Source organism: Triplophysa dalaica, chromosome 10 (assembly GCF_015846415.1).
Source record: "Triplophysa dalaica isolate WHDGS20190420 chromosome 10, ASM1584641v1, whole genome shotgun sequence".
Taxonomy (NCBI): Eukaryota; Metazoa; Chordata; class Actinopteri; order Cypriniformes; family Nemacheilidae; genus Triplophysa; species Triplophysa dalaica.
Window position 1 is genome coordinate 17,788,774 of NC_079551.1, and position 27,015 is coordinate 17,815,788.

At 38.4% G+C, this 27,015-nt stretch overlaps 1 protein-coding gene across 1 annotated transcript; it reads left to right on the plus strand.

The window, feature by feature from the left end:
* The first annotated feature begins 15,456 nt into the window (after nt 1-15,456).
* si:ch211-79m20.1 (putative cyclin-dependent serine/threonine-protein kinase DDB_G0272797/DDB_G0274007) lies at nt 15,457-25,798 on the plus strand. Its single transcript, XM_056757809.1, has 7 exons — nt 15,457-15,862; nt 19,705-19,801; nt 20,611-20,682; nt 21,857-22,050; nt 22,574-23,495; nt 23,861-23,984; nt 24,358-25,798. The coding sequence occupies exons 1-7, from the start codon at nt 15,791-15,793 to the stop codon at nt 24,368-24,370; spliced, it is 1,494 nt and encodes a 497-aa protein (XP_056613787.1). The 5' UTR covers nt 15,457-15,790; the 3' UTR covers nt 24,371-25,798.
* Nucleotides 25,799-27,015: the final 1,217 nt, after the last annotated feature.

Below are 27,015 nucleotides of genomic sequence, written 5' to 3' on the forward strand. Positions count from 1 at the left end.
TACTTCCTTAATATTTACGTAATATATATATATAATTTTCTATAATATTTATCTTTTTTGATTTAACATTTAAACACCATTATTTACCGTCCAATTTTTTATTTTTTTACTCTGTCATTTCCATATAAAAAGCTGAACGTGTATGTTTGTGTGTTTGAAGGAGAGGAAGTCAGTGAGACAGACCGAAATTTGGACTTATTAACTATTTCCTCTAATAGACTTGTTTTCCTTTAGTACAGAATAGACAGACAGCTGAGAGAGAGCGAGATCTGCACCATTTAAGTCAATAAAGGAAATAGGTGCAGAATTGAGATCTCAGAACCCTCATTTTATGGCTGCATCTCCCTGGTTTACAATATGGTAGGAAAGGTGGATTTTCCCATTTCAAACCCTCAAGATTCTTCCCAACACATCCTATCGCATCACACCAGCCGAAGACATCTTCAGACCTGATGTCACTGGGCGTGATGTGTGTGTGTTTATGATCAAGATCATAAATCCTGTCTTTTGTTCTTTATAGACTTTATAGTTGTACTGTATGTGTGACATCATGCCACGTACCTTTCACATCTCTTTCAAGACACCATGACAAGCATATACACGCAGACGCTGAATCGCACTTGAACGCACCACTATGCGTTTCAAAAAAGAGCTCAGTGAAGTTTGTGGATCTTGCCTTTTTTTTGCTTGGCATCTTCATAGTGGCACTACAAAGGGATCTGCTGATGTCTCACGCAGGGCTTTATGTGAATTTTGCGGCTGTGATGTTTAGGGTGCACCTGCGTCCTTAATAAATCCAAAGTGGAAAGACATGAAAAGAGGGCAAAATACACTAAAAAGAGATGTTATACTCTTTGAATGCTGTCTAAAGATCTGTCTGAAAGTTTGCAACTCCATATTTGCATTCAAATAGAAACACAATAGCAATTGTCCATCGTGGTGTTTCAGAACTGGCCATCATTTAAAGAAACCTGATGTCTAGACCCCTCGAGGTCCCGCAATGAGTGTGAAAGTGCTCAGCTTCAAAAACATGGGACATCATTGGATGCGTCTGCATAGGAAAGGCTTGTTTCCACCGTCTTCTACTCAAATATTTCTCATTTTTTAATCTAATTCATCAGAACTTCCATAAGCAGGTCATTTGCCCCTCTGTCTTTCCACAGCCTCCCTCTTCCTCTCTCTCTCTTGTATAATGTGTTCCCTGGCAGAACTTCAGTGATGCGTGTAGCTGCATGCCTGATATTAATATCCCGCTAAAATGGAAGTTCCCTTCCATCGGATAACACCAACAGCAGATTTTGCCAATACGCTTATAGACCCTTATGAGACTTAACTGCTACCCACAAACAACTGACCCGAAGGCATTTATTTCTATGGAAAGTTGTGTGGGGATGGCAGAGATTTGCAGAAATGTATTATCATTTAGAAATGTTTGGATTTGATGGGCAGACAAGATGTGAAGTGAAAGAAAAGCTGTCTACACAAGTGTGCAAAGTTGATTTACAATGGGGTTGTTCCAGTTTTGCTGCATTGAATTGAAAAATTAGCTAGTGTTTACTTGGTATATAAACGTTCTCCACCTTTCTCCTATTCTCTCTCTCTCTTTCTGTCTCTCTTTGAGTGCACATGCATTTTTTGAATACCTCTATCTCCAAGTCAATCTCTACTTCTTCTCTTCCTTGTCACACATTAATCACAAGATACCTGACGAAGAGAATGTAGCTTTTTCTTCAGGAGACTCAATATCGGCCGTCAGGTGGTTCAAAATACCTATACAAGTAAAAAAATGTATAATAAAACTTTAAAATTGGCATAGGCCCAATGACATGCAAAAGAATTTATATAACAAAAGTCAAATTGAAAAATCAATTTTCCCTTATGAAAATTACTATAATAAAACAGTAATAAATAAATAAAAATTCCTAAAGTAATCAATACACCAAAAACCATGGTTACTACACTTTTATCACAAAACTGTTTTTCGTAAGGGTTGAGATGCAGCTAGTATTTAACATACAAACACTGTACTCAGCACGTTTATTATCTACATGTGAATCTGTATTTTATGAAGTTTTAAAAGATTTAAAGTAACCAACGCAAGTTTTCCATATCGTGACATATATGCAAGTGAAACGGCTTCTGAAATGAGAATTTTTTTAGGGCGGGGCTTGATTTTGTCCAACGAGAACTGATTGGACTTTTAGCATTGCTAACAAAATGGAGGCGGTTTTGGGGTGTTTCTAAAACGCAATGATGGGTGGTTCTCCACAACATTATTATGCACCACAGAAAATAAAATACAGAGGCAGGAGGTGCTCTGCGTATGAGTTTAGTCATTTTTCTGTGGTCACACATGACCTCTCTCTTTATAGTAACGCGGAGACAGAAACAGAAATTATATTGCCATGTGCTTTTACTAGACCGTCTCTTTCTAGCGTTGAATGTTGAGGAGGACAAGGAATGCAGTAGGAACGACGCAGCCTCACAGGATGCATCTTTACACCTCTGACAAACCCTTGAGTGTCAGTTTGCAGACAGTCAGTCAGTCATTGGAGCCCCATCGCCATTCCTCGTGACCGGACATGAAGAGGGGCTGTTTCGAAGGGGAGGAGCTTAAAGTCCCCGTAAACCGGAGAGTTTTTACTTCCGTAATCTGTCACATTTTCAGAGTTAAAAGGAATTTCGAAGGAGAAAATGAGTGGGCGTGGATTGCGTTTTCCACTGCGAATTGATTGGATGTGTAAAAACAGCTCTTGCATTGATTTTGAAATGAACCTGACACCAGACGGACAGTTGAAGGGGAGGAGTTAACCGATGCTCCTCCCAAAGCCGTCTTACTTTCATTTGAAATGGATAGTCATTTTATGGCGGAAGTGCATTTTCAGATTTTATCTGCAGATTATGAGGGTACACAAATTTTAAAAAGAAAATGACCAACAAGATAGTATAAATGCTGCAATATTCTTATTTAAAATAAGAATTGACATTTTTTATTTCACTGACTTTAACATTTTTGAGGAAAGATCATGAGTGCGCATGAATAAAAAACAATAAATGCAATATAAACAATTTTGATTTCATTCCTTGTTTAATTTTTTTTACATCTGGCAAATTAACATATGCGGTATCTTATACCAAATGACATATGAATTCGATTCACAATACAGCTTGACTGCACACACAACCGTATACATCACAGCTATGGAATATATTTTCTCCTCCATCTTAACTCATTTATAACATGGCACATATATAAGTTTAAATGCATTCTAGCTGAAATGGCGTCATGATGTAGAATGCAATGAAGGAATTTCAACAAAACAAACAGGACAAAATCTTCAACCGTATCCTCCTGCATCCGTACCGCACAACTCCATATAAGGACTGAGCACTCCTTCCTTTAGTGATCTCAGAATGTACACAATTACTGGTTGTTAAACAATTACTAGTTCAACGATTTGCACACTACACAGTTCAGCTGTTCCTATTCCCCTCCGTCATAAAACATGCCATTTATGGAGATCTTTTTACCCATAATTTCCTTGTTCTTAATGTGCAGATATGCAACTATTAGTAATTTCTTCAGGGTAACCCTCTTTTTGAAGTCAAAATTATACATTTTCATAATATACAGTATATTCATTGTTTTACTGTGTTTTATATGTTGTAAGTGTATATTAGCCGTGTACAGTCATCTTGATATTGCATTTATTGAGGTGAAAACTGTAAAATATTGTTAAGCTGACATAACAAATTGTATTTTTATGTTGACCCTATTGTTAGAGTTTCACAGAACGCAGGTGACTATCTAGCTGTGACCACGTCTACAAAAAGACACATGTGTAGCAAATCCTTCCACATGTAAAAACCAGTGTAATCATATCCATATATATCTTCTTAAGTGTTTGGTTGAAGCTGGAAATAAAAACTCAGTTCACCGAACCTCTGACATGGAAATACACATTCGTATGTGATAAGGGGGTGACAGAGGTGTTCACACTCATATATATAAAAAGAATGGCCACACACGGTCACCAGCCCACCCACCAACCCACACATTCACAACAAGAACATCAAGCTCACATTTTTCTCAGCATGAACCGAGAATAGAAAAATTCTAGTTCTTCATTTTCTCTCTGGCCACGCCCACACTTCCTGAAAGGATCTGGGTGGTGCTGTCACAAAAGTGACAAAGCTACAGCATCTTAGTTCCTTCTTGACACTAAACACCCACTGGAAACAAGAAGGCAGGCTTATTTTAGTCAGTTTGGTATTCTCGTTTTGTGAATAAGAAGCCAACATTTGTGTGTTATGTATTTCGGGCTTCCTGTTCACGCTTTGTTTAGCTGCTTGTGACTCTTAATGAAAGCAGAACGTTGTGGTTTGTGTTTTTTTGGAATTTTATTTTCATTTGCAGGCATCCTGAATGCTGGAGAATGGCAAAGATAATTCTTATATTATATTGAAGAGAATCTTCAAATAATAAAAATACATTGGTAAAAAAAATACTTACATTTGAAGTGACTATATTATAAATAAATACATATTAAATTAAAATGAAGTCAAATAGTAAAACATAATTATTTAATTAAAATAAAATATTTTTATCAAAAAATCATAGATAATGCTCATAAGAATATACAGAACATTAAAAAATAATATTTCTAAATGAAAAAATAATGATTGTCAATATGGACAATTATGTAGAACTAGCAAAACACGTTTTCTGTCAAAAAATCTGTATCGTCACTGTGATGTCCAAATGCGCTGTGACAAAAAACCCAGTGACAAACATAAAGGGTGACAAATAATAATGATTTATGAAAAAACAAAAAAAGAACAATCACGAAATGTGCATATATAAGGTTTCAAAAGGACAGCAGCAATATGCAACATACAATACAGATCACAAAAACGCCCATAGGGCGTGAAGTCAAAGTTTTTGTGAGTGGGGGGAGCGAGGCAGGTGTTCACTTGAAGGCACTTATTAACTTTAACAACAGAAAGCACATCTATACTAATTGTTGAACATGTTTGGATATTAACTTCTTCCCCACTTCACATTAAAGAAACTTGTCATCAGAGCACCGCATCGACTGCATAAATCTTCTCCGTCTAAGCTGTTAAGCAACATATGATAAAGGACGACTCTAGAAGATAGAGATAATAAAAAATACTAGATGCTCAGCTCAGAAGAAGAAAAAATGCACATAAAACTTTTGTGCGAAACTCACATGTTCATATATGGTAGCAAATCTCCATACGTCTTTAAAACGTGGTCAACTCACATACTCGGGTGAGAAACGCACTCCGTGAAAAATATCACCTAACACACAGTGTTCGTAATTACAGTGTTTTTCGACATGTTCGTAACAGGAAATGTACACTTATGGTCGTTGTAAAGCATTGCATGGCTGCATTTGGCATCAGAACTCCAATCAAGATCTTTTATCATGGGTGGACGGGTCTTAAATTCCACAATTCAAGAGATCTGGAATTCCTTTATAAAAAAGTCAACAAGACTACAGTAACAATGTCTTATTGCGATTTCACTGAGTTTTCAATGGATTTTAAACAACTTTGAAAAGATACATGCATGCATACACAGAACATGTCATCATGCATGATTATGGGTCAGATAATACACAGAAAAACATGTTTGAGCAGCAATCACTGACCCATGTCCCTCAAAGAGATCTTTTGGGACTGTTAGGACAAGCCATTCTCTTTGTCTATTTGATATATTCATGACCTGAGGACGGGAGCCTATAGGAAAACAAGGGACAGACTGAAAGGTGTGTGTGTTTCATACAGAGAGGGCGGCCAAAGTCCCCGTATTCCCCCAGGTGCCATTTTCCTCAACCTCGGAGTACCTGGAACAGGAAAGGGGAGAACTGTTGGACGGATGCTCTCAGAGTTTATCATAATTTGAGAGAGAGAGCACCTCCATGCTTTGGGAATTTCCCACAAATCTCACAACACTTCTCTTGGATCTTAAGTCTTGCATGCCTGTAACCCACACAGCCACCTGTGAGAGTTACAACTTTCATTTCAACAGATTGGTGAGGAGGGCATTACAATTAGGTATGAATTCAACAACTGACATGTTCATACTTCTGAATTTGTCCAACGTCTCCCAGCAATACCACTACAAACCAAAACCTTGCATTTGTTTATGATTTTTGTTTCTCACGTCTCAAAGTTACTTCAAAGAAAGCACATCAAAGGGACATTGTTTCGCTTAGAGGTTGCTTTTTCAAAACTCAGGAGAACTTAATGGAGTACTCAGTTGTGTTTAATTTGAATGTTGCCATTCATAATGCATCTAAGCTATTGCATTTTTATCAATTGATGTGTTTAACATGGGAATCAAGCTCATGACCTTCCTAATGTTGACATCAGCTGAGCTAAAGAAACTCTTTGGTGGTCTGCAGTTTGTGACTTTAGTGGCACATGAATTTAACGTTCAGTTTAAATTATTACCTTAAAATTCACCTCTTTATATTTCTAAAGGGATAAAAGATAGTCAACTGTTGATATACCGAAAGAGTATGCAATTAATATGACTGCATTGCATAGCTCAAGTCAAGTTTGTGGAGTTCATGTTTGTGTTGTCTACAATACAATACAATTACAATACAGCCTTCAATATACTGTATGTAAAAAATACTTTACAGATGTTTACTGTATCACAGTCATAAGCAACATAGGCAGGATATAGGGTTAATAGTAAAACCACATTTATGAAAAAGGTGTCAAGATCGGGGTGAGACATGGATAGAGGACCCAGGTGCGGACAGCGGGTAAGGGGTTATAAAATAAAACAAAACTCAGGCGGGGGTAACATAACAGGACAAGGGTAAAATCATAACTGATAAGAAGGAACAAAGACTTACTACACTAGACAAGACTAAGTCAACACTTGAATTAAATTACAAATAACTGAACTGAACTGAACAAAATACAGGAACACGATAAAGAGATCAAATCAAGAGGGGAACAGGTGCAGGGCATGAAATAATTAAGAATTAATAACGAGGAAACGAGGGTTGGGGACAAAGATCAGACCGGAGAGAGAGTATGGGAGACCATAAGGGCCATAATTGACTCTCTCCACACAAAACACGAGGCTCTGTCATGATCCTGCCACTAGATCGAGAGAAACATGACATGATGGGGCAGAATCATGACAAGAGGTGGTGCTGGTATACTAAAAACTTTTTAGTTCTAAAAAAGACAAAGTGTAAATACCTGAATAAAATGTTTAACTTGAACAAATATAAATGTTTTATACATAAACAATTTATCGTATCCTTAATTAAATAAGCACCCCACTGATCCCCACAAGGATTAAACACGGATTTAATATTTGGATATCACTTAATATAATATAATAATAATAATGAACAATACAATAACAATAATATAGCATGCATTGTTTGGTCATTTTAACCAATATAAACAAAAAGAACCTCAATGAGATGCACTTTGATGCTGAGTTGATTCAACTCATGGTTGGTTAAAATATAACCAACCCAACTTCTGCTATAAGTTGCAAGTCTAAGTCTAGGTCTGAGAGCCCAAGTCTACTCGACAGGTTTGTACTTTTGCCATCAGAAACTCAAACCCAAAGCTCCTGACAACATGAGCTCAATAATCATTGTGAATGATGCAAGTGCCAAAAACAGATCTAGGTTGGTCGACAAATCTGTCTATAAAGCAGCCGTAACATTATATATTTGATTTGTTGATGTATAAACAAGCAGTCTTTGATTGGGGTTGTTGCTTCTTCATGCAACATCCAAAGTGGCGGGACGCCAGATATGAAGATGCGCGATATCTGATATAACGTGCTTGAGCTAGAACACAGGAATGAGTGTGTTTTATCTGTGGAATTGGTTTCATGCTGGCTCTGGTTTAATCGTGGATTACAAACCGCAAATGTACAGATATGCTTGAAATTTGACCTTAATGTTGCTACACTTTCCAAACCTCAATGAAACACGAGAGAGTTAATAGGGGATTGTTCTGCATCTTAAGGCCTGAACAGGTCTACAAGACTAAAATATCAAACATAGAGTTCATTACAACCGTAAGTTAGCGATTTGATTTCTCCGTAAACTAAGTTATTTCTAAATAGTATAATGATCTCAGTTTTCTGTTTTTAGGAACACCTGTCCAATAAATGTTCAACACTGTAAAGTCAATGTGGACAGATGACATTAGGTTTCTGGAAAAGGTAAAAGGGAGGTAACGGGGTCTTATTTATAAATATTTGAAGGTCGATATTACAGTATAAAAATATGCTCAACTGCACCAGAACTAAGATTTTGGGTGTAATGCTGCACGTACAGTAAATACTACAAAAATATCATCCGGATGGAAAGATCATTAGCGGTCACAAAGAATCTCTGTTTACATGTCCAACAGTGGCATTTAGGTAAGGGGTGGAGAACTCACGGTTGAAACAGTCAATGATAAGGTTCTTGTTTCAATTTAGATAATAAAGAGGTTAAGAACATTTGTGAAATTGAAAGCAAGGGCTTTTGATAAATCTAGACTTTTTAATACTGTCGCAATATTTGGTCATTTTATCTACTTGTTATGGCCAAGATTAGCCATACTTATAGGCCATCTAAGTCACGTGTAAAATTATAGATTTTTGATATTTTTTTATTTAGAAGTCAGGATGTTAATGATGTACTGTATCATAGTACACTCTAACAAATGTTGGGTTATTTCAACACACTGTGTCTTCAAAGATGGACAAACCCAACGGTTGGGTTATAAATGACCCCCTTGGTTGTTTTAACCTATTGTTGGGTAAAATATAAACATTTTCTGGGTTAATTTAACCAAGCAGTTGGGTTTGTTCACTATGACCAAAAGATGGAATGAAATAACTCAGCATAATTTTAGAGTGTAAAAGGTCATCATGGAGATATTTGGAAAATGTTAATGTTTTAAGATCCAAACATAATATGCCCATTTTATTACAAGCATAAGTCACAACTCAAAATAAAAACACATTTTGGCTTGGTCTAAAAAAGGGTAATTCAACCTAAAATTGTGTAAAAAAGGGACCAAATGAAGCCAGAAAAACAACATAATTGACCCAACAATGGGTTAAAACAACCCAGCATTGGGTTTGTCAACAGCTGGTTTGAAATAATCCCAAAACATGTTGGACTGCATGTTCGAACTATAGGACACTGTCATTCAAAACCATAAATTTACTATAGTAGCAAATAGTTCTACCACAGTATTTGTTGTAAATCTATGTTGTAAAAGAGGCCATCTTTTCTCCATCCAAAAGTGAATCGACCAATTTTGTAAAAATCCAACACATGTCAAAATACTAAATATATTATTTTATATTGAAATTTACATGAAAACTTAATAAGGAAAAAAAGTACATAATTTTTTTAATGTTTTTTTATTTGTAGTAAATCATAGATTTACTGTGGTGGTACTGTAGTTTAACCATCGAAATTGTTGTAAAACTATGATAACGGTCAAATGGTCATCTATCTGTCAAAAAAGCATGGATTCTGAACTTTAACAATGACAAAAGCAGGGACAATTTTCTTAAAGGGGGTAGGGGGGTTACAAAAGATAAAAACTGTGATTAGTGAAAACAGTGACTAGTTCATTTTTAAAGTACCTGAGGTTGGAACCTGATACCTTAAAAAAGCTATTTCCAGGTGAAATAAAGGCAGGTGCATAGCATAAGTGGCAAATAATTTGTCCTGTTTAGATCAACAAAACGTTAAGGAAAAGTAAATTGATGAGGTTTTCTTGTACACAGATGTAATGACTCTGTCCAGGTCAGCATAATGAATACAGTAAAGCTCTGTGACTCTCTATGATCATTGGGTTAAGTCCAGAACCCCAGGTCCACATTAACACCAGTCAAAGGAAAAAACCATCAGCATGGCTTCCTGTTTTCTCCTCCAGCCTGGAACGCTGATTCCCTCATGACCTGCTGCTACAATGCTGCCATATAAACTCATAAACACAGTGTCACATGGAGAACAACCATGGCAACCCAAGTCATTTACCTGGCTCTCCGCTATCTCCTTGACCTCCGGTTCATCATCATCATCAAACTATCCCTCCATAAATCTATCCATCAGTGCATCTATCTATCCATACTTTGTTACCACATCCTCATATCCGCTCCCTGTCTTCATCTGCTATTATACTCAATATGACATTACCCTTCCCGCGCGCAGCTGCTATTTGCTAGCTCATTGTAATGTTTGTATATTTAGCTGCTGTGTTCATTTCCTCCGCTGTTGACTCGGGAAAACACGTACAATGCACAAACAGATGCCCCCTCTCGCCCCCCCCAAACCACGTCTGTAAGCCCCCCACCTACTAATCCTTCAGATTTAATAGAAGTGGGTTGAGAACGAAAGCGATGTGAACTTCACAGCTTGAAGAGTGCGAGTTTGCCATTGTTTAGTCAGAGTTGCCAGACAATCAGGAGGTGAAGTCCAAAATCCCCCACCTCAGATAAAAAAAACCAAAGACATATTTTAACTTCCGTTATAACCGTAACCGCAGGAACACCTCAGTTTAAAGAATGATCAAACTTCTGTACCTACATACTGTGGGAGGCTTCAAAGACATTAATGATATTGTGAATAATCTGACTTGTAGAACGGAGATGTGCTATTAAGTTATCAAAGTAATTTAATTTCTTGCCTGGTGAACAATACAAATCCCATAAAGTTACTTTGGAAGAGAGTACCAGGGCACATCAAGAGACCAGAATGTCATAGAGATATTGGGTGTGGCCAATCACCCTAGCAACCCACTCATAACATCCACGCATAACAATTCACATCATCATAGCAACTGCATAGCAACAGCTAAGCAATAAATCACAAATTATTATTTATTTATTTTTTATATACAAACAAATAAACCAACAAATATATAAAATCTCTATACATAATTATCATCAGTCATAATTGTACATATATATATATATAAGTACTGTATATATCAGTTTTTATCAAAGGGTTTGTATTAGGTTTATGTTTAGTACATATATAATATATTTATTATAATTGTTATTTATTATTATGGTATAAATATATAATTTAATAAATAGGGTATGAATTAATCTTTAACTTTGCTTATTTTGTCTTTTTCTCTTTTTGGAAAATGGATCACACTTAAAACATGAGTGTAGGAAACCAGAAAGTGAGAGAGAGTTTGTAACCATTTTGACGTGGCAACTTTTAAATGGGTGCACATTTTTTTATGATTTTATCATATGTGTAAAACCGTCATGATATTAAAGCAATAAGCCCCAAGAAGCCGTGGGTCCGCTTCGCGTCGTGCCTAACAACGCCCCTTAGCTGTTATAAAATGCACTGTAACCTACGGCTTCGCGGGGGTTATTGCTTTTATAAAACAGTTACTCCATATACTTAGCAAGGTTTCATTAAATAAAGTAAATAAAAAGATATTTAGGCTATGTGGTGCGGTCAGTCGTTATATATCAGGGTATTTTATAACAGCTTAGAACTCCGCTCTGCCAATCAGAATCAAGGACCAGAACTGGCAGTTTTATAATGATAAACAAGGTTTTTGATTTCACAGTTAATGTCAATACTCGTGTGAGTTACTGCATACGTAACGCAGTTCTGTCAAGTCTTGGAGGGTTTAGCATGGTGCTGTACATGACATTTAAATGTATTTGGTCTTGGCGGAATAGATCTGCTACGCTGCTGCGGCAGAGCAAGTACAAAGACTCGCTACTGCCAATACATCCACAACATGCTGCTGTATGCATATAAGGAATGCTGCTGCACATATAACATGTATGAATAAACCCCGCATAGCTTGTGTGATCACCTTGTAACAGATCTATACATGTGGATCTGGGGAAGTAGGAAGGTGTCTGAAACGCGCACTGCTACAAAAATGAAGAATTAAATGTAGAGCAGCAAGCTCATTGGCTGCTGACATTGGCTGTACCGTGTAGTAAAGTTATAATGTCAGATTGGTTAAGACTGCGCCATCTAGAGTTTCATGCCAGAACTTTCTCTGTCATTATGCCTTTGTATTTTCCACCATCTGTACTCTCTTCCAATCCGTCGCTCTACAGATTTCGGACTGTCTTTCTCAAAAAAATTCCTTGACAAAGATTCTTTCACTGGTCTTTGTTGAGACCGAATCAGAGAGAGCAAAGTCCTACCAGCGGAGCGAAGGAACAGGGGGGCCGGCTCTTCAAAGCGTGAATGCCGAAACGTGGAATTTTGGCTGACCTGCTAATGAAGGATGAGGATTGGCTTTATCAATCGTATCAGACGACCAGACAGAACCTAATGTGCACTGAAAGAGTGACACACCACGTTTGTCTCCCTGCCACCCAGCTTTGCGCAGGACAGACATTAAAACACTGCATATCACAAATGACTAATGTTGTATTTTTGCTTAACTTCTCTTATCTTAACCCATTGCAGCCATATTTTCTCTTGCAATACTGTAGCTGATCATTTACATTCTTATTATTGAAATTAATGGATGATTGTGAACAAACAGAGGGTCACCCGAGGTCAAAGGTAATGTCTGGGTCAAGATTCTATTTGTTTTTTCTTGAACAACATACTGTACAGTAGGTAGCGTATATAGTATACCTCTCTCTCTCTCTCTCTCTCTTTTCTGTGCTGAAGTCAGCACTTTGTTTTGATCACACAGGAGTACAGGTAATGGTCTATATGCATACGTTTCATGAGTTTCCGGTAGCATATGGTAGAACAGCACTTCTATATACCACTGCTGTGTGTCACTATATACGGCATCTGCAAATTTGAACTATTTCTCATTTTTCCACTTCTCTCTGCTTTAAGTCTCCCCAACCGGAAACTGCCTAGGGTTCTTCCTATGAAACGCAGAAGTCATGCATGCATAGGGCCCATAGTGGTTATTCCTGCGATCCACAATAACTTGTGTCATGTCAATAACTCGCTACACACAGAACGAGAAGGTCAGTGAGTTTATAAATAGCCTCCCCGAAACACCGTGTCACTTCCTGCAGCTGCAGCAGAGGGGGCCATGGTGACCTCTGACCTCACGGCGGAACCCATGATGTGCGATCCTCTCCAGGAGTTGGCACACACTACACCGAATTGTAAATCTATCCGGTAACATACAGTGAGACAGTAGAGAGAGACCTCGAGACCTTCTACAGTATGGAGTTGTAGCATGCTAAGTATTTAGCGTTCCCATAAGCCCTGTTAGCTCGAAGCATTACAAATATGCTTAATGTGAGTAATCTGGAAAGGACCTCATGTGTATGATTTCATCTTTCAAATGGAAATCCCATAACACAAAGTCTTGCGAAAGCACAGGAACTGTTTGTGGACACCTTGCACTTTTTAAACTTCTCAGCAATAGAGGCTTCATCTCAAGAAGGATGTGATACATAATAATATGTTTTTGTGTAACAAATCATGTGTTTTTGTGTTCATCTTATGTTTATTTTGTGTTAAATAAATAAAAGGGACCACACAAGGTTGAGTTTAAAGTAACTACAAATTTGTGACAAGGACAGATTGTGTTTTTTTTAAAGGGGTCATAGGACATGGCTAAAACGAATATTATCGTTTGTTTTAGGTGTGATGCAATGTGTAAACACGATTAAAGCTTCAAAACCTGTATTTTCCACATACCCTGCATGTTTGTGTCGCCTCTTTGCCCCGCCTCTCTTAAACGTGCAGATTTTTAACAAAGCTCATCGCTCTGAAAAGCGAGGTGTGCTTTGATTGGCCAGCTAACCAGTGCGTAGTGATTGGTCGAATACTGCAAGCGTGTGACGGAAATGTAACGCCTCTTACCATATTTGGAATTTTACCCACTTGTCACCCATCTCACTTACCTATACATAGGGCGCTCATAGTCAAATCATACCACAAACTGATGTAGATTTGTGGGGGTGTGGTTACACGAGGCGCTTCAGGCAGGTCTGGGTGAGCATTTTCTTTAAGTTAGAATGCATCTTTTGATCTGACCAGTGTTTGGTGTAACTGGTTACCAAGTAATTAGTTACTGTAATTTAATTACTTTTCCCTTGAAAAAGTAAAGTAAGGGATTACTCATATGTTTTCTGTAATTTAATTACGGTTACTTTTGATGTAATTAAACTAAATACTTTGTGAAATATATGCGTGTTCAATAGTGTAATTGACATCAAAATTCAAAGTCTTATTTTAAAATCTGTGCTTTAATGTATAATTCTCACATTTGTAATACTTTGGTTAATAATATTATTTATTTGAATGAATTAAATAAGCAGTTTCATGTCTATCCTTGAATCACTTAACTAATCAAGGTTGATGTAGGATATAGAAAGTAATAAGTAATGAGTAACTAAATACTTTTTGGACAGAGTAATTTGGACAGTAATCTAATTACACTATTGAATATGTAATGAGTAACTAGTAATTAATTACTTTTTCAGAGTAACTTACCCAACACTGGTTCTGACACTTAAATTTTTCCAATTTTACATGTCTAATACATGCAGGGGCAACTTATAACACACCAAAGACACAAAAAAACACATGTTTGTGCCATATGACCCCTTTAACAAACAACAAACAGTTTTTAGAGATATGGCAACAAACATCCGACTAATGTTGTTCCTGTGACTGTTAAGCATGTTAAAACACATCCAGGTACATTTTCACCCCAAATAAAAAAACTATTACAAAATTGTACTTTACAATCAATTAAGACATGAAGAATATTCTCTTAATAAATGGAAACATTTTACCCCAATTTCAAGAATGTTTTATTTCGAATACTCACATATTGATTTAATGTTTTTTCTATTTATTCATTTACTGTATGTTAAGATTCGTATTTCTTCACGGCAGGTGAAATCATTTGTCTAAAATGTCTTTATTTTAATGAAGAGAATACAATAAAAGTGTAATTACTTTATGTATACTGTAAATATTTGATAATATAAAAAAACCTTTCTTGAACCACAGTAATATGATGTGTATAGTACTGTACATCTAATATTGTTGAATCGCTTTATTGTTTTCCTATTTTTTTGTATCGCTTTGTATAAAAGCTGCTGCACAAACTCAAATAAATGCACAAATGCAATTTGAAAATCTTATCATCAGCCTGGATTGTTGTCCGCTGTAACATGATTTCACAGTTCACAAGTCCCTTTCAATCGCTAGTGGAACAAGTGGCTGTGGGAAAATCGACTTTTTCCAAATAAGAGAAGCCTAAGAATCTCAGGTCATGTATGAGGAGTCACCCTCATCATGCAGAATCACTCCTAATCATTTTCCTTATATGGAAACATTAGCTCATCCCTAAAGGGGCGGAAAGCCAATCGGATGACACGGGGGGCGGGGCTTGCCTTTAGTCTTGCTTGAACTGCAGCAGTGGGGCATTAAACCACCTGAGAAGCACCACTGCAATATAACTGCTCACTATAGTAAACTTGCATACTTTGAAAGCATTGGATGCAGTTGTTATTTTTACAGATACTATTTCACACTGGACATACTGCACTTGGATATTCAAAGCTTGTATTTGAAGCCGAACAGTGGAGTTTTGCCTTTCTTTCAATTAATTGAATAAAATGCGTTTTTTAAGGGATCGGTGACTGTAACAATATCTTTACACTGGAGATTAAAGTCAATACGGACCCGCTGGCAACGCAATTGAAGTGAATCTGGAATAAACTTGACAGCAGCGGAGTGCGCGCGCGTGTTTGACATAGAGAGTGACAGTTGGATGTGCGCGCATGATGAGCTCGCGGCTTCTGCTGCTGGTGCTCGCGGCGCTCGCGGCGTGCCAGTGCTCCGGTCGCTCGCAGGTAAGACTCACCTGACTGACGTCACGATCTGATCGGCGCACGTCCCTTCTTTTCATTTTCTATGTATCGTTTTACAAGAGCTGCATGCGTGTCTTCATTTGGGGGATGAAATTCAAGCACAACGTGATATTAGAGTTAAAGATTCCCGTGCGTATTGGCCTCTATAAATAGACTTACGTCCCCTGATAAACTACACTGGATTTGATGCTTAATCTGTATTTGTTTAAATGTGTAATTCTTAATTTAGCAAAACGATACATTAGTGTTGTCAGCATTAACGCGCCCTGGATTCATTCCCAGGTACACGACTGCCAAAACACATCACTGAGCTCAAGAGCATCATTGTCATTGCCTCAAACCAATTTAACACTACGTTATGCTTTCAGATGATAAAAGCCCAGTGGGTTTTTGTGTAAAAAGAAATGATATGGGTCAGGTGGATTCATTTGACAACGTTTTACATTAGATATCATAATATCAATGCAGAGGTATAGGAAAGGCATTGTTATTTATACAGCATAAAAGTGCTTTCCTTAGAAATTACTTAGAAAAAAAGGTAAAGAGTTGATGCATTTTTTATAAGAGAGCAAATTGAAAGCACAGTAAAATCTAACCATGCATAACGTTAACATGTTATTAAAATAACATTGAAATACATTTGATTTTAAATGTAAAACAGTCATAAAAAGAACACCACAATAAAAGTGCATTCAGTAGAGAGAAGCACGGTGCTCTATAAAACACAGCTAAATAAACATGTTTTAAGCCTGGAAGATTGAAAATAGTCACTGAAAGTTTTTTTGTTGTTATTTTGAGATTTTCTTTCAGCAGTACTGCATTTATGGGAAGTTGACATAAAATACAATTCCTGCACTGTGATGTTCTGTACTCCATCTAAAATGAATTGAATGACATTTTGCCGTGGCATCCATGCGTCTTGATTCACGCATCCAGATATACCCCATTCGCGCTTTGACCTTTCTAAGAAAGTCTTTGTGACAGGCACATCAACTACTGGCCGGACACACACACACACGCTCTTAAGACCTAAATCCCCTTGTGCTGTTTTTTGTAATCTGACTGTGAATATGACCATCGCATCATCGCCAAAACTACGAAAGCAAAAAACTAGTTCTGCCCTCTCAGAGTGTTTTCGTGAGTTTAGAAGGTCACCGCCACTGATGGGATTTTACTCTCCATGATTGGTGCATCATAAGTCTTGTGTTGAAGTTACATAAGAGCGCGGTGTAATCTAGGCGAGATGGTAGAGACGTGAGGACGGGTCACATAAGATGATTTGGCTTTGCTTCTCGCATTAGGCATGTGCCAGGGGCCGGAGAGCTTACGTTTTTTTCCCCTTTAGATTGCTTTTGCAGGCATGACTCAGGATTCAAACAAATTATAGTTTATCCTTACACCTGAGAGGAGAGAATCGATGTGGATTGCATTAATGACTCGAGTTAAAAAGACTGATGGGCATGTGTTTACAGGATTGGTTCACCCAAAAAGGAAAAATCATTTACCCTCATTTTTATTTTCGAACACAAAAATCGACTTGCTTTTTCCTTTCCAGTAAATGGAGACTGGAGCTTTAAGGCTTAAATGCTCACAAAACACTAGCTTTGTGTGACAAACAAGCCCAAAAAATGTTATTCAGTAATAATAATAATATAATGGCTCATAAAAACACAAATTTGTGAACAAATAAGACATTATTGTTCATCTCATAATCTTTTTATCATGAGCGCAACACTGAGATTGGATGGATTTAATCTTTTCCTCATCTTCACTTCAGAAGATGTCAGAATAAAAGTTGCATGGGTGAATTCATAATGCTGCTCAGGTGCTTCTTGTTTTGAAGTTTGACAGCCCCAGTGTATTGACTTTTACTATATGGAAACAATATAATATATTACAATAGAAGGGCAGGACAAAGCTCAATAATACATCTTTTGTACTTCACAAAAGAATGGGAAGCGTCATTTGGGAAACAAAGCTCATTTGAAATAACATGAGAAAGTAAACAAGGACAAAATGCATATTTTGGGGCGAACTGTTCCTTTAAGTAAAACACACTGTACTTTATCTTTCATGTAATACGTAATCCTTTTCTCTGTAAGCGTGATTATCGAAACAGTCAGATCAGCTTGGCCAGAGCGTTCTGAATCAAATCCATGTCTTATTATCCTTCTTTCAATACGTCTATCTGTCCACCCTATGGCATCTACGTGGTTGTGTGTGCAGGTGTGGACAGGGTGTGTGTGTAAGTTTGTCTCCAGTCACGGTCATGCATACAGTATTTCTTTATGTCTGGATTCAAAGTTATGGCAGACTGCCATGTGGCCGCCCTCTAATGCTTCGAATGGACTGTATGTGTGTGAGAAAGTATAGCCATCCATGTCCATAATTATACCACATTCCCATCAACTTTTTCTCCGAACTATGGGCATTCCTGTGGGTCCAGTGTCCCACCATGCATTAAGCATCACTGTGGCAAGAGCATGTGGCAAATGGGAGTGATGTCATCTTAACAGGATCAGTGTACACACACATATATATATATATACACACACACACACGTATAGATGGATTTGACAGTATGTCATTACATACAGAGTGCACATTTGTTTCACACTGACTTGCTATAGTGCACACCTAAGGGTCCATTTTAAGGGTACATCTGGTTCGTCCAGGTTTTTAGAGGCATATTTTTACACTTTTGATGCATTTTTGCCTTGTTTGCTATTAAACTCTCTTTGATACAATAGACTTTAAATGACTTTTAACGCGTAAAGAGACAGTTCAACCAAAAAGGAAAATTCTGTCCTCATTTACTCAACCTCAAGTTGTTCCAAATCAGTATTAATTTCGAAGTTCTGTTGAAAAAAATAGATATTTGGAAGAAGTTTGTAACCAAACTGTTCTGGGGCACCATTGACTACTGTTGTAAGAAAAAATCTACTATGGTAGTCAATGGTGCCCCATAATCTTTTTCTTTCCCGTATTCTTTAAAATATCTTCTTTTGCGTTATACACAACAAAGACATTTATGCAGGTTTATGGGTGAGTAAATAATGACAGATTTTGGGCGAATAACCCTTTGAAAAGACTGTTGCCAGAAGTGAGCCAATTGAAAAATGTAGATGTCACTGTAAAATGAATTGGGCTCTTCTTTTTACAGTGTACAGTTGACCAGTAAGATATAACCAACCAAGATATTTATCCTAACATCGACCAAATCACCCTTGTGGTCATAGTTGTGAAACACATAGTTGTGCATTTTTACACATTCAAGAAATCAACTTGCACGAGTAGACTATATGAAGGGCCTACGGGGAGTCATTTTCAGATAATTTTGATCAGCTTTGTTGTCAAAAAATGCATGTACTGTATATATTCACAAGATTTTCTATGACACATTGACCCCAATATTGTTGATTATATTCTTTATAATATTCTTTATTTATAATTTATAATACTATGCAGATTATGTTCCAAGGACAACATGTTTTGTTTGAAATTAGTTGTGGTTTTGTGTGTGGCTAAAGAGAGCCTAAAGGAAAATAAAAAAATGTGTGTGCTTTTAAACTTATGACAAATTGTTTTATTTATGTATTTGTTTCCCCACTGTGTGCCTGACGCATGACACTGACCGCATCACTTATACGCACACGCAGTGACCTGATGATGAGTAATGCATCTTAATAAAGGACAGAGATAAAAAATAAACACAGAATTGTAACCTCTGCACAACTTGCTATTGAAGGTTCAGAAGGTATGTGCATTTTTACACCTGCAAGTTACTATTGTTTTAAGCATCTCTCTCCGTCTCTTTTTCTTAGGGGGACCCTATTCCTTCATCTCTGGTGGATTTAGTGTTGAACAGCCCGATCTCATCTATGGATGACCTGAAGAGACTTCTGGACGTAGAATTCGTAGGTAAAGCTGACCCCAAACTAAAACTCCCTCAACCAACACCAGTAAAAGTCTCACTTGTGGAATGTGTGTATGGGAGTGGGTAGGTGAGGCAGGAAGGAGGGTCTGGAATGCAGTGTGTATGTGCATGTATGTCGGTAATGGCAATATTTACATGAATGGGTTTTGTAGAGCCCGAGACAGCCTCGATAGCAGTGACCTTGAGCTCAATCCAGCTCTCAGTTTACAGACGGCACAAAAACACAAGGCTATGCTATTGTTCCCTATACCGGAATCCTTTGTTTGTGTTGTGAGAACTTGTAGACCCTTCTACAATTGTGATCATTTTAGCCATATCTGACAATGTTCTGATCCTTAAAGGTCCAGTGTATAAAATTTAGCGACATCTAGAGGTGAGGTTGTGAATTGCAACCAACGGCTCATCCCTTTTGAAGCACTATAGCATCTGACAAAAAACTAAGATGTCATCACGACTTCGCTTCTTTGCTGAAGGAAAGTCCGTACAGCAGTTTGTCCGTTTAGGGCTACTGTAGAAACAACATGGTGAAATCCTTGTTAAGGGGACCCGCGGTATATATAGATAGAAAAAGTTCATTCTAAGATAATAAAAACATTATGTAAGGTCTTTATACACCTCTGAAGACATTCTGATTGACAGGTCTTGCAGATAGTGACGAGTTGGGTTGTTTCAATCCACGGTTGGGTCAACTATGAAACTCTCTTCATAATCTTAAACTACTAAAATGTAATTGACACAGTTGTTACAATGTCATGTTTGTCGTTTTTAATCCCTCTTCATCCTCCCATTTCAGAGGAAGATGACGAGAAGCCCGAGAACGAGAACCACGCCAACCAAACACACCAACGTTTCTCCAGAAGCCTAAGTAAGTGCCACCCAGACCATCCCTTCCTTTCTTTGTCATTTCCTCGCTCTCATCTCTTCATCTTTGTTCTGCAGCACAACTTGAATAAATTTCCAGTCCACTATGATTATTTTTAGACAAGTTTGAAATCGGGATTCCACAGTGCTATTGTGGTTTGTGTGTATGTGGCACATGGTTTCGGAGTCCGCCGTTGTGTCTCTTTGATTGATTTAGTCTCCGCGGCAGAGTCCAGTCTCGCCGTGTGTCCTCGGTTCACCCTCAGACATTTCAGAGCTCCATTTTACCACCCACTACCCCTTTCACACAAATTCGAACCATTATGCTTTTTTCTCTTGCTGAGCGATCGCTTTCAGTCAAGTACGCCTCTGATCCGTGAACTCTGCACGCACAGTGCAGAGTGTTGAGAGGTTAAATAATAGTGTGTGTAGTCTTGTTGGTCTGGTTTGCGTAAATCCTAACCGGTGAATTGAAGTTAGACTGTGAGGTAGTACAATAAATTAGCATCTGGGAAGAGTGTATGTTTGTTTACGTCAAGCACTTGGCAGTGTACCATTAATACGTTTTATTGGGAGTTGAAATCATTTTCCTGTGTATTTGTGAATGTAATAGTGGGTTGTGATTTTCTTTGGATTTTTTTTGTGTGAATTAAAAAAAAATAAGTAGTACTTAGTGAGTCATCCCGACAAACCTGTTACAGTTTGATCAATGGTTGGCGGGGACTAAAAACATATGGAAACCAGCTAGTAATGCTTGAGGTGAAAAAGAACATGTTTAAAGGTGAAATGTGGAGATTTTAGTGTCGTCTTGCGGTGAGGTGGCGAATTGCGACCTACGCATCAATCCACCCCTTTTGAAGCACTATGGAGGCTGACACAGGAAAAAGATATTGTCACGTTTTCGCTTAAGGAGATCATGTATTAACGAAACACCTTCTGGACAGCAGTTTGACGGTTTAGGGCTACTGTAGAAACAACACAGTGAATTCCATGTAAGGGGACCCGCGGTGTATGTAGATAGAAATAGCTCATTCTAAGGTAATAAAAACATAACGCTTCATTATGTAAGGTCTATATACACCGCTGAAGACATACAGTACTTATTTTTATTATATTGCATTTCTGTCAATAGATCCCGCTTTATATCACACACAGAACAAAACTTTTTTCTCTTTCAGGCGTTCAGGTGGCCCAGATGGCGATGTGTAAAGTTAGGACAGAAGTTATGGAAGTGACCCGTGCGATGTTGGACAAACGGAATACCAACTTCAAGTTATGGCCTCCGTGTGTGGAAGTGCAACGCTGCTCTGGCTGTTGCAACTCACATCTTCTACAATGCGTGCCAGTTGCCCGAGACACACGGCATTTACAGGTATCCATACTTATTGCATAATAACTACAAACTACAATGTGGCTGCAAATTTTTCTTACTCTGTTCCAAAATCTGCTTTGGAGAGCACTTGCATTTGCTGCAGACGTTTAAGGGATAGTTTACCTATAAATGAAAATTCTTTCTGTATCACCCTCTTGTCATTTCAAACCTGTATGACTTTATTTCTTCTGCTGAACACAAAAGAAGATATTTTGAAGAATTCTGGTGACCAAACAGCGGCGGTACTTATGACTATTCGATTATAAGGACACAGAACTAATGGAAGTCAATGAGAACTGCCGTTGTCTGGTTACCAACATTCTTCAAAATATCTTCTGTCTTCTGCAGAAGAAATTTATTCAGGTTTGAAATGATAAGAGGGTGAGTAAATACTAACAGAATTTTCATTTATAGGTGTTATCATTTATATCGCTTTAAGGCAGATAGCTAAGTTTCGGGACAATAGTGTTGTATTTGAATTTGAATTGTAGGCATTTTATTTCTTCTCTGTTGCTCCATTTAGATGACAAAAATTCAGTTTGTCGACAAACGACCGGTCTATGAAAAAGTTATCATACCCGTAGAGGACCACGTGACTTGTAGCTGTCAACCGCACCATTCTCCAAATGCCCCACGCATCCAGACCACGCCCCTTCCTCCACCCCGGCTCCACCCTAAAGTAACGGCACCAAAGAGGCAATCAAAAGAGGAGCTCCATCGGCATGATGAACTCAAAAATAATCAAAGACTGCACTTAGAAGACAAAGAAACACATGAACTGCAGTGGCAGTCCAAATACACACTTTCACACACACAGGGCTACCAACAAAGCCCGTCTCAACACGCACTCACACCGGCGGGACAGGTTAATGTATATAAAGGAGTAGTTCCCACTCATCAAACCACATTAGGAGTTCCACACATGATGAGCGATGAAACGAAGACAGAGGAAGTAGAGGAACATCGGGGAAAACCTGATCATCACACGCATGTGGGCAGTGGAGATGGCACAACGGTAAAGACGCCCACTGTGGGACAGCATTACAACCAAAGTCACCGTGACGAACAGCCGTCGAAACCACAGCAACCACATCATCAAACTACACCACAGCAACAAAAACACAATCCTACCCATGATTCCGTCCAATCAGAGCACAGTGTGCCAAACAGCGGCCAATTAGATCCAATTAGTCGCACCTACAGCCACGTGGAGGTGATCGGCCAATCCAGTGGCTTATCTGAAGTGCTAAGTGATCACCAATCAGAAGTTAGAAAACACCACCGTCACCAATCAGAAACAAGTAATGATCAGAATGAGCCGCAAGAGCAGGAAATGGACAAGCACCAAGAAGAAACGCAGCATCATCTTCGTCATCAACACCACCATCATCAACATCATCATACAACACAAGGGTTGACCCATCAACAGACCACACAACAAACAGGTAAGAGGCCAGTGGAAAGATTTCTCTTTAATATCATAGTTATTTCTCCTAGACAGCAATGAGATTCAATAGAGAGCAATGGGAAAGTTTGCTAGTTAAGCTTTGCCTTGGTAGAGAGTCCAGCATAGTAGTGTCCAAACACAACAAATAGGCACACCGTCTTCAACAGCGTACTTGTGTGCATGCTCACATTGTATTGTAATTAGTAACTTAACTTCCTGTTATTCTTCCTGCTCTTTAACGTCATGGTAGCATATAAAGTCACAGGGTCAAAAAATGAATGTGATACTGAGTACTTGAGATGATTTTATTCCATGATAAACCCACATAACCCTGTTACTTCTGTTTTCTTCATCATCCTATAGTGACGAAAGCCCCACGGACCACACCCTCGGCCCCCAAGACTCCACCTCCACTTCAGCCCCCGCGGAAGCGTCGACGGAAACATCGGAGGAGGATGAGCAAGGCCTCCATGAGAGCTATGATAATGTAATGTCAATATGAACACAACATACAGTAGCCTATCGAACAAATGAAGCTGCAGTGTAATTTTTTGTCGCTATGGAACCAAAAATGACTGCAAAATGAATGTTTTTTTAATGCGTTTCTTTCTGCTATTGGTTAGATAAACTTTTGAATAGTTTAAATTTTTTTAATAGTGGTTCACATCCCTGCACGTAGGGGCTAACTGTCAAAGATAACCAACCAATTCCCAAATCCTGAACCCTTTGTTAAACAAAACAAACAGATTCTGTGCCGCTAGTGGCGTAGAAATGACACACTGCAGCTTAAACAAAGAAATTCAATATTTGTCAAATCATATCAAATGTTTAATCAGATTTGGTCCTTCATCCTCCATTAGGGTAATGTCCTGAAGAAGGCCATGACTCTGAACCGCTGCCAAAGTCCCAGGAAAAACCACAAAGCTGCGAGTCAGGGCGGAGACGCACAGGATATAATGGAGACACACTGGAAATATATTTTTATAATAACTGGAAATGTCTTTGATCTTTGCCAAATAAGCTCCTATGAACTACATTTCCCATCAGCCATTGCAGTCATTGGAGGCCACCAGTTCTGCAGCCTCTGGACTATGGGAGCTGGCTACACTCAGGATATCCTGTGAGCACGGACTTAAAAGGGATTCCATAAGGACAAAAAACTGCCTGCTAAATAGTGCGACCGTATTTAAAACACAACAAAATTGAGGTCTGCCAAATACACATCTTTCAGCATACTACGGCCAAATGCTGTGCAATATTGACTTGAACTAACGGTCGGCCCTTGTTCATTTTAAACTGCTGGGCCAGGTTGGAAAAAAGACTGTGGACTGCTCGAGGAACTACTGGAATAGCAACTAGAAGTTGCGAATGAGAAGTTAAAACTGGAATGTGTAAAAGGACTTTGAATTTGGACTCTCGAAGAGCAAAGCAACAGGAGATATGAAGCTCAGGACTTAAGAGTTCCGAGTATAAAATGCAAAACGTAACTATAAATGCATCGCTAATGGTATAATCTGTACATTTGCAACTACTTAAACACTCCAAGATTATTAGATACCAAGATATCTGCTGGCTCGATATGAAACTTGGATAAAAGCACTTAATAGTACCATGGTATTCCAATGCAGTTTTTAGACACATCACCATGGTACCCTGGAGTAAAATGTATATACCATGGTACATGAGTATGGTTATTCATCTGATACCATTGGTATACCGTGATACCGTCACAGAACTTTGTTGTAAGGGACATTTATAAGTATCTTGCACAGTATCTATGTGGTGCAAACACTGGAATATCGTACACTGGATGTTATCAAACTGTTTTCATGTTGGTAGATCGATATAACCTCGTTGTGCATGGTCAAATATGATCGCAATCAAGATTAAAATGAATGAAATGATACTATCCTATAGGGGGCAGTATGGAGTGCTCTGTAACTGACATTATATGCCTACTGTTCCCATAGACATACATAGACGCCGCAGTTTATCGGGCAGTCTTGCCCTTCCCAATATGGCCGCACCGTTGACCCATTGCACCAAAAGCGCTCAATGTGCCGTCTATGTATGTCTAGGGCTGTTCCCTCTCTGTGCGTTCAGCTGCTTTTGAAAACTTGTAAAGCTATAAAATAACTGTTGTAAATGCTGAATTTCTTTTCTGGCTCGTAACTTATTTATGAAAGGGTAGATGCTCTAGCCATCGGCTTTCAAGAGTAATGAATTAATTATTTGTTGGAATGAGAATTATTGTTAATGTTATAATGCTATTTTAATATAAATATAAAAGTGTTAAATGTATCAGTGGTTTCATTTTTTTCCCCTTATAGCTTTCGAAAACCTTATGAAGGTTTCAGAAGGGAGAGAAGATAAAGATGAGAGATGGCAGCAGACAGCTGGAATACTTCAGGTTGTCAGGGCTAGCCGAACAACTGCCATTGAAATGAACGGAAATGCTAACAGATAGCATTTCTGAGTACTACAGACCTCCTGACCTTGAGATGCACAGGCATCATTTATAGCGTTTGGACCGTGAAACCCCTTTTTCAATACAGCACATTAATGCACCCAAAGCAGGATATAAGTTAGCAAGCCATGTGTTAGCTTAAATCAGTTTCTAAACACACCAAGTTCAAAATGTTGTCAACGTGTGCGTATGTCAGTGTTTTGGCACATTGCGACTCTGTCCGCGTAGCGTGTGGTGGTCACATTACAGCTGTGATTTGTGAGTGCGACTGTGACAGGTCGCAGCGGCTGCGCACGGTCGTCATAGCAGCGCAGATGGACGTGCACGCAGAGCCAGATCAGGTGGTGTAATTGATACGGGACGGCAGGCAAACAGATGCACTGATAGATATTACGCAGACAAAGCAAATACATGGCAAGAAGAGTGAGAAAACAGGCAGACGTGGGGGTGGCCGGGGATCTGACAGCAAAGTGAGAGGTCAAAGAGGAAGAGAAGGGAGACAAATCTTGGTGATCGTAATATATGTAGTCTTCACAAGTGCTCAGTAACCCCAAGGTGGGAGGCATGTGTGTGTGAATTACAGAGTGTGTGCCCAAGGCCCCTGATGTAGGGGCGGCTTCTTCAAGTGACCGCCCAAGATGGGTTCCAAGTACCAAGTATCCAACAGACCAAGCATCCCTCTTATAATATATAGTACAGTATATGCAGACAGTATACGCAGATATTCTTCTGTTCTAAAACTTATATCTGTGGCAAACTGACTACAGTCTCATAACCCTGCTGGAATACACAGAAACTCATTAGTAACCATCACAGAAATTCTAATGGTATAAAATACCATTTTGAACCATGAGCTTTTTCGATAAAAACCATAACGAAATTCCTTTTGTAGTGTGTTTTGGGTTTTATTCTAAGATCATTTTATCTGCAAGACACCCAACCTTTAGAATCCACCCAATACCAGTAGAAATCATTGTAGTTTTCATTCAAACCACTAAAATTTCCGTTATAACCATGACATTGTTATTGTCTTTCTGTCAGGGTTCTATTT

What these genes read in the sequence shown, in the direction of transcription:
- si:ch211-79m20.1 (XM_056757809.1), top strand. Translation starts at nt 15,791, where the DNA reads ATGATGAGCTCGCGGCTTCTGCTGCTGGTGCTCGCGGCGCTCGCGGCG. An exon ending in ACGTTTCTCCAGAAGCCTAA is followed by an intron (nt 20,683 to 21,856) that starts GTAAGTGCCACC and finishes TTTCTCTTTCAG; the next exon opens with GCGTTCAGGTGGCCCAGATG. An exon ending in ACAGACCACACAACAAACAG is followed by an intron (nt 23,496 to 23,860) that starts GTAAGAGGCCAG and finishes ATCATCCTATAG; the next exon opens with TGACGAAAGCCCCACGGACC.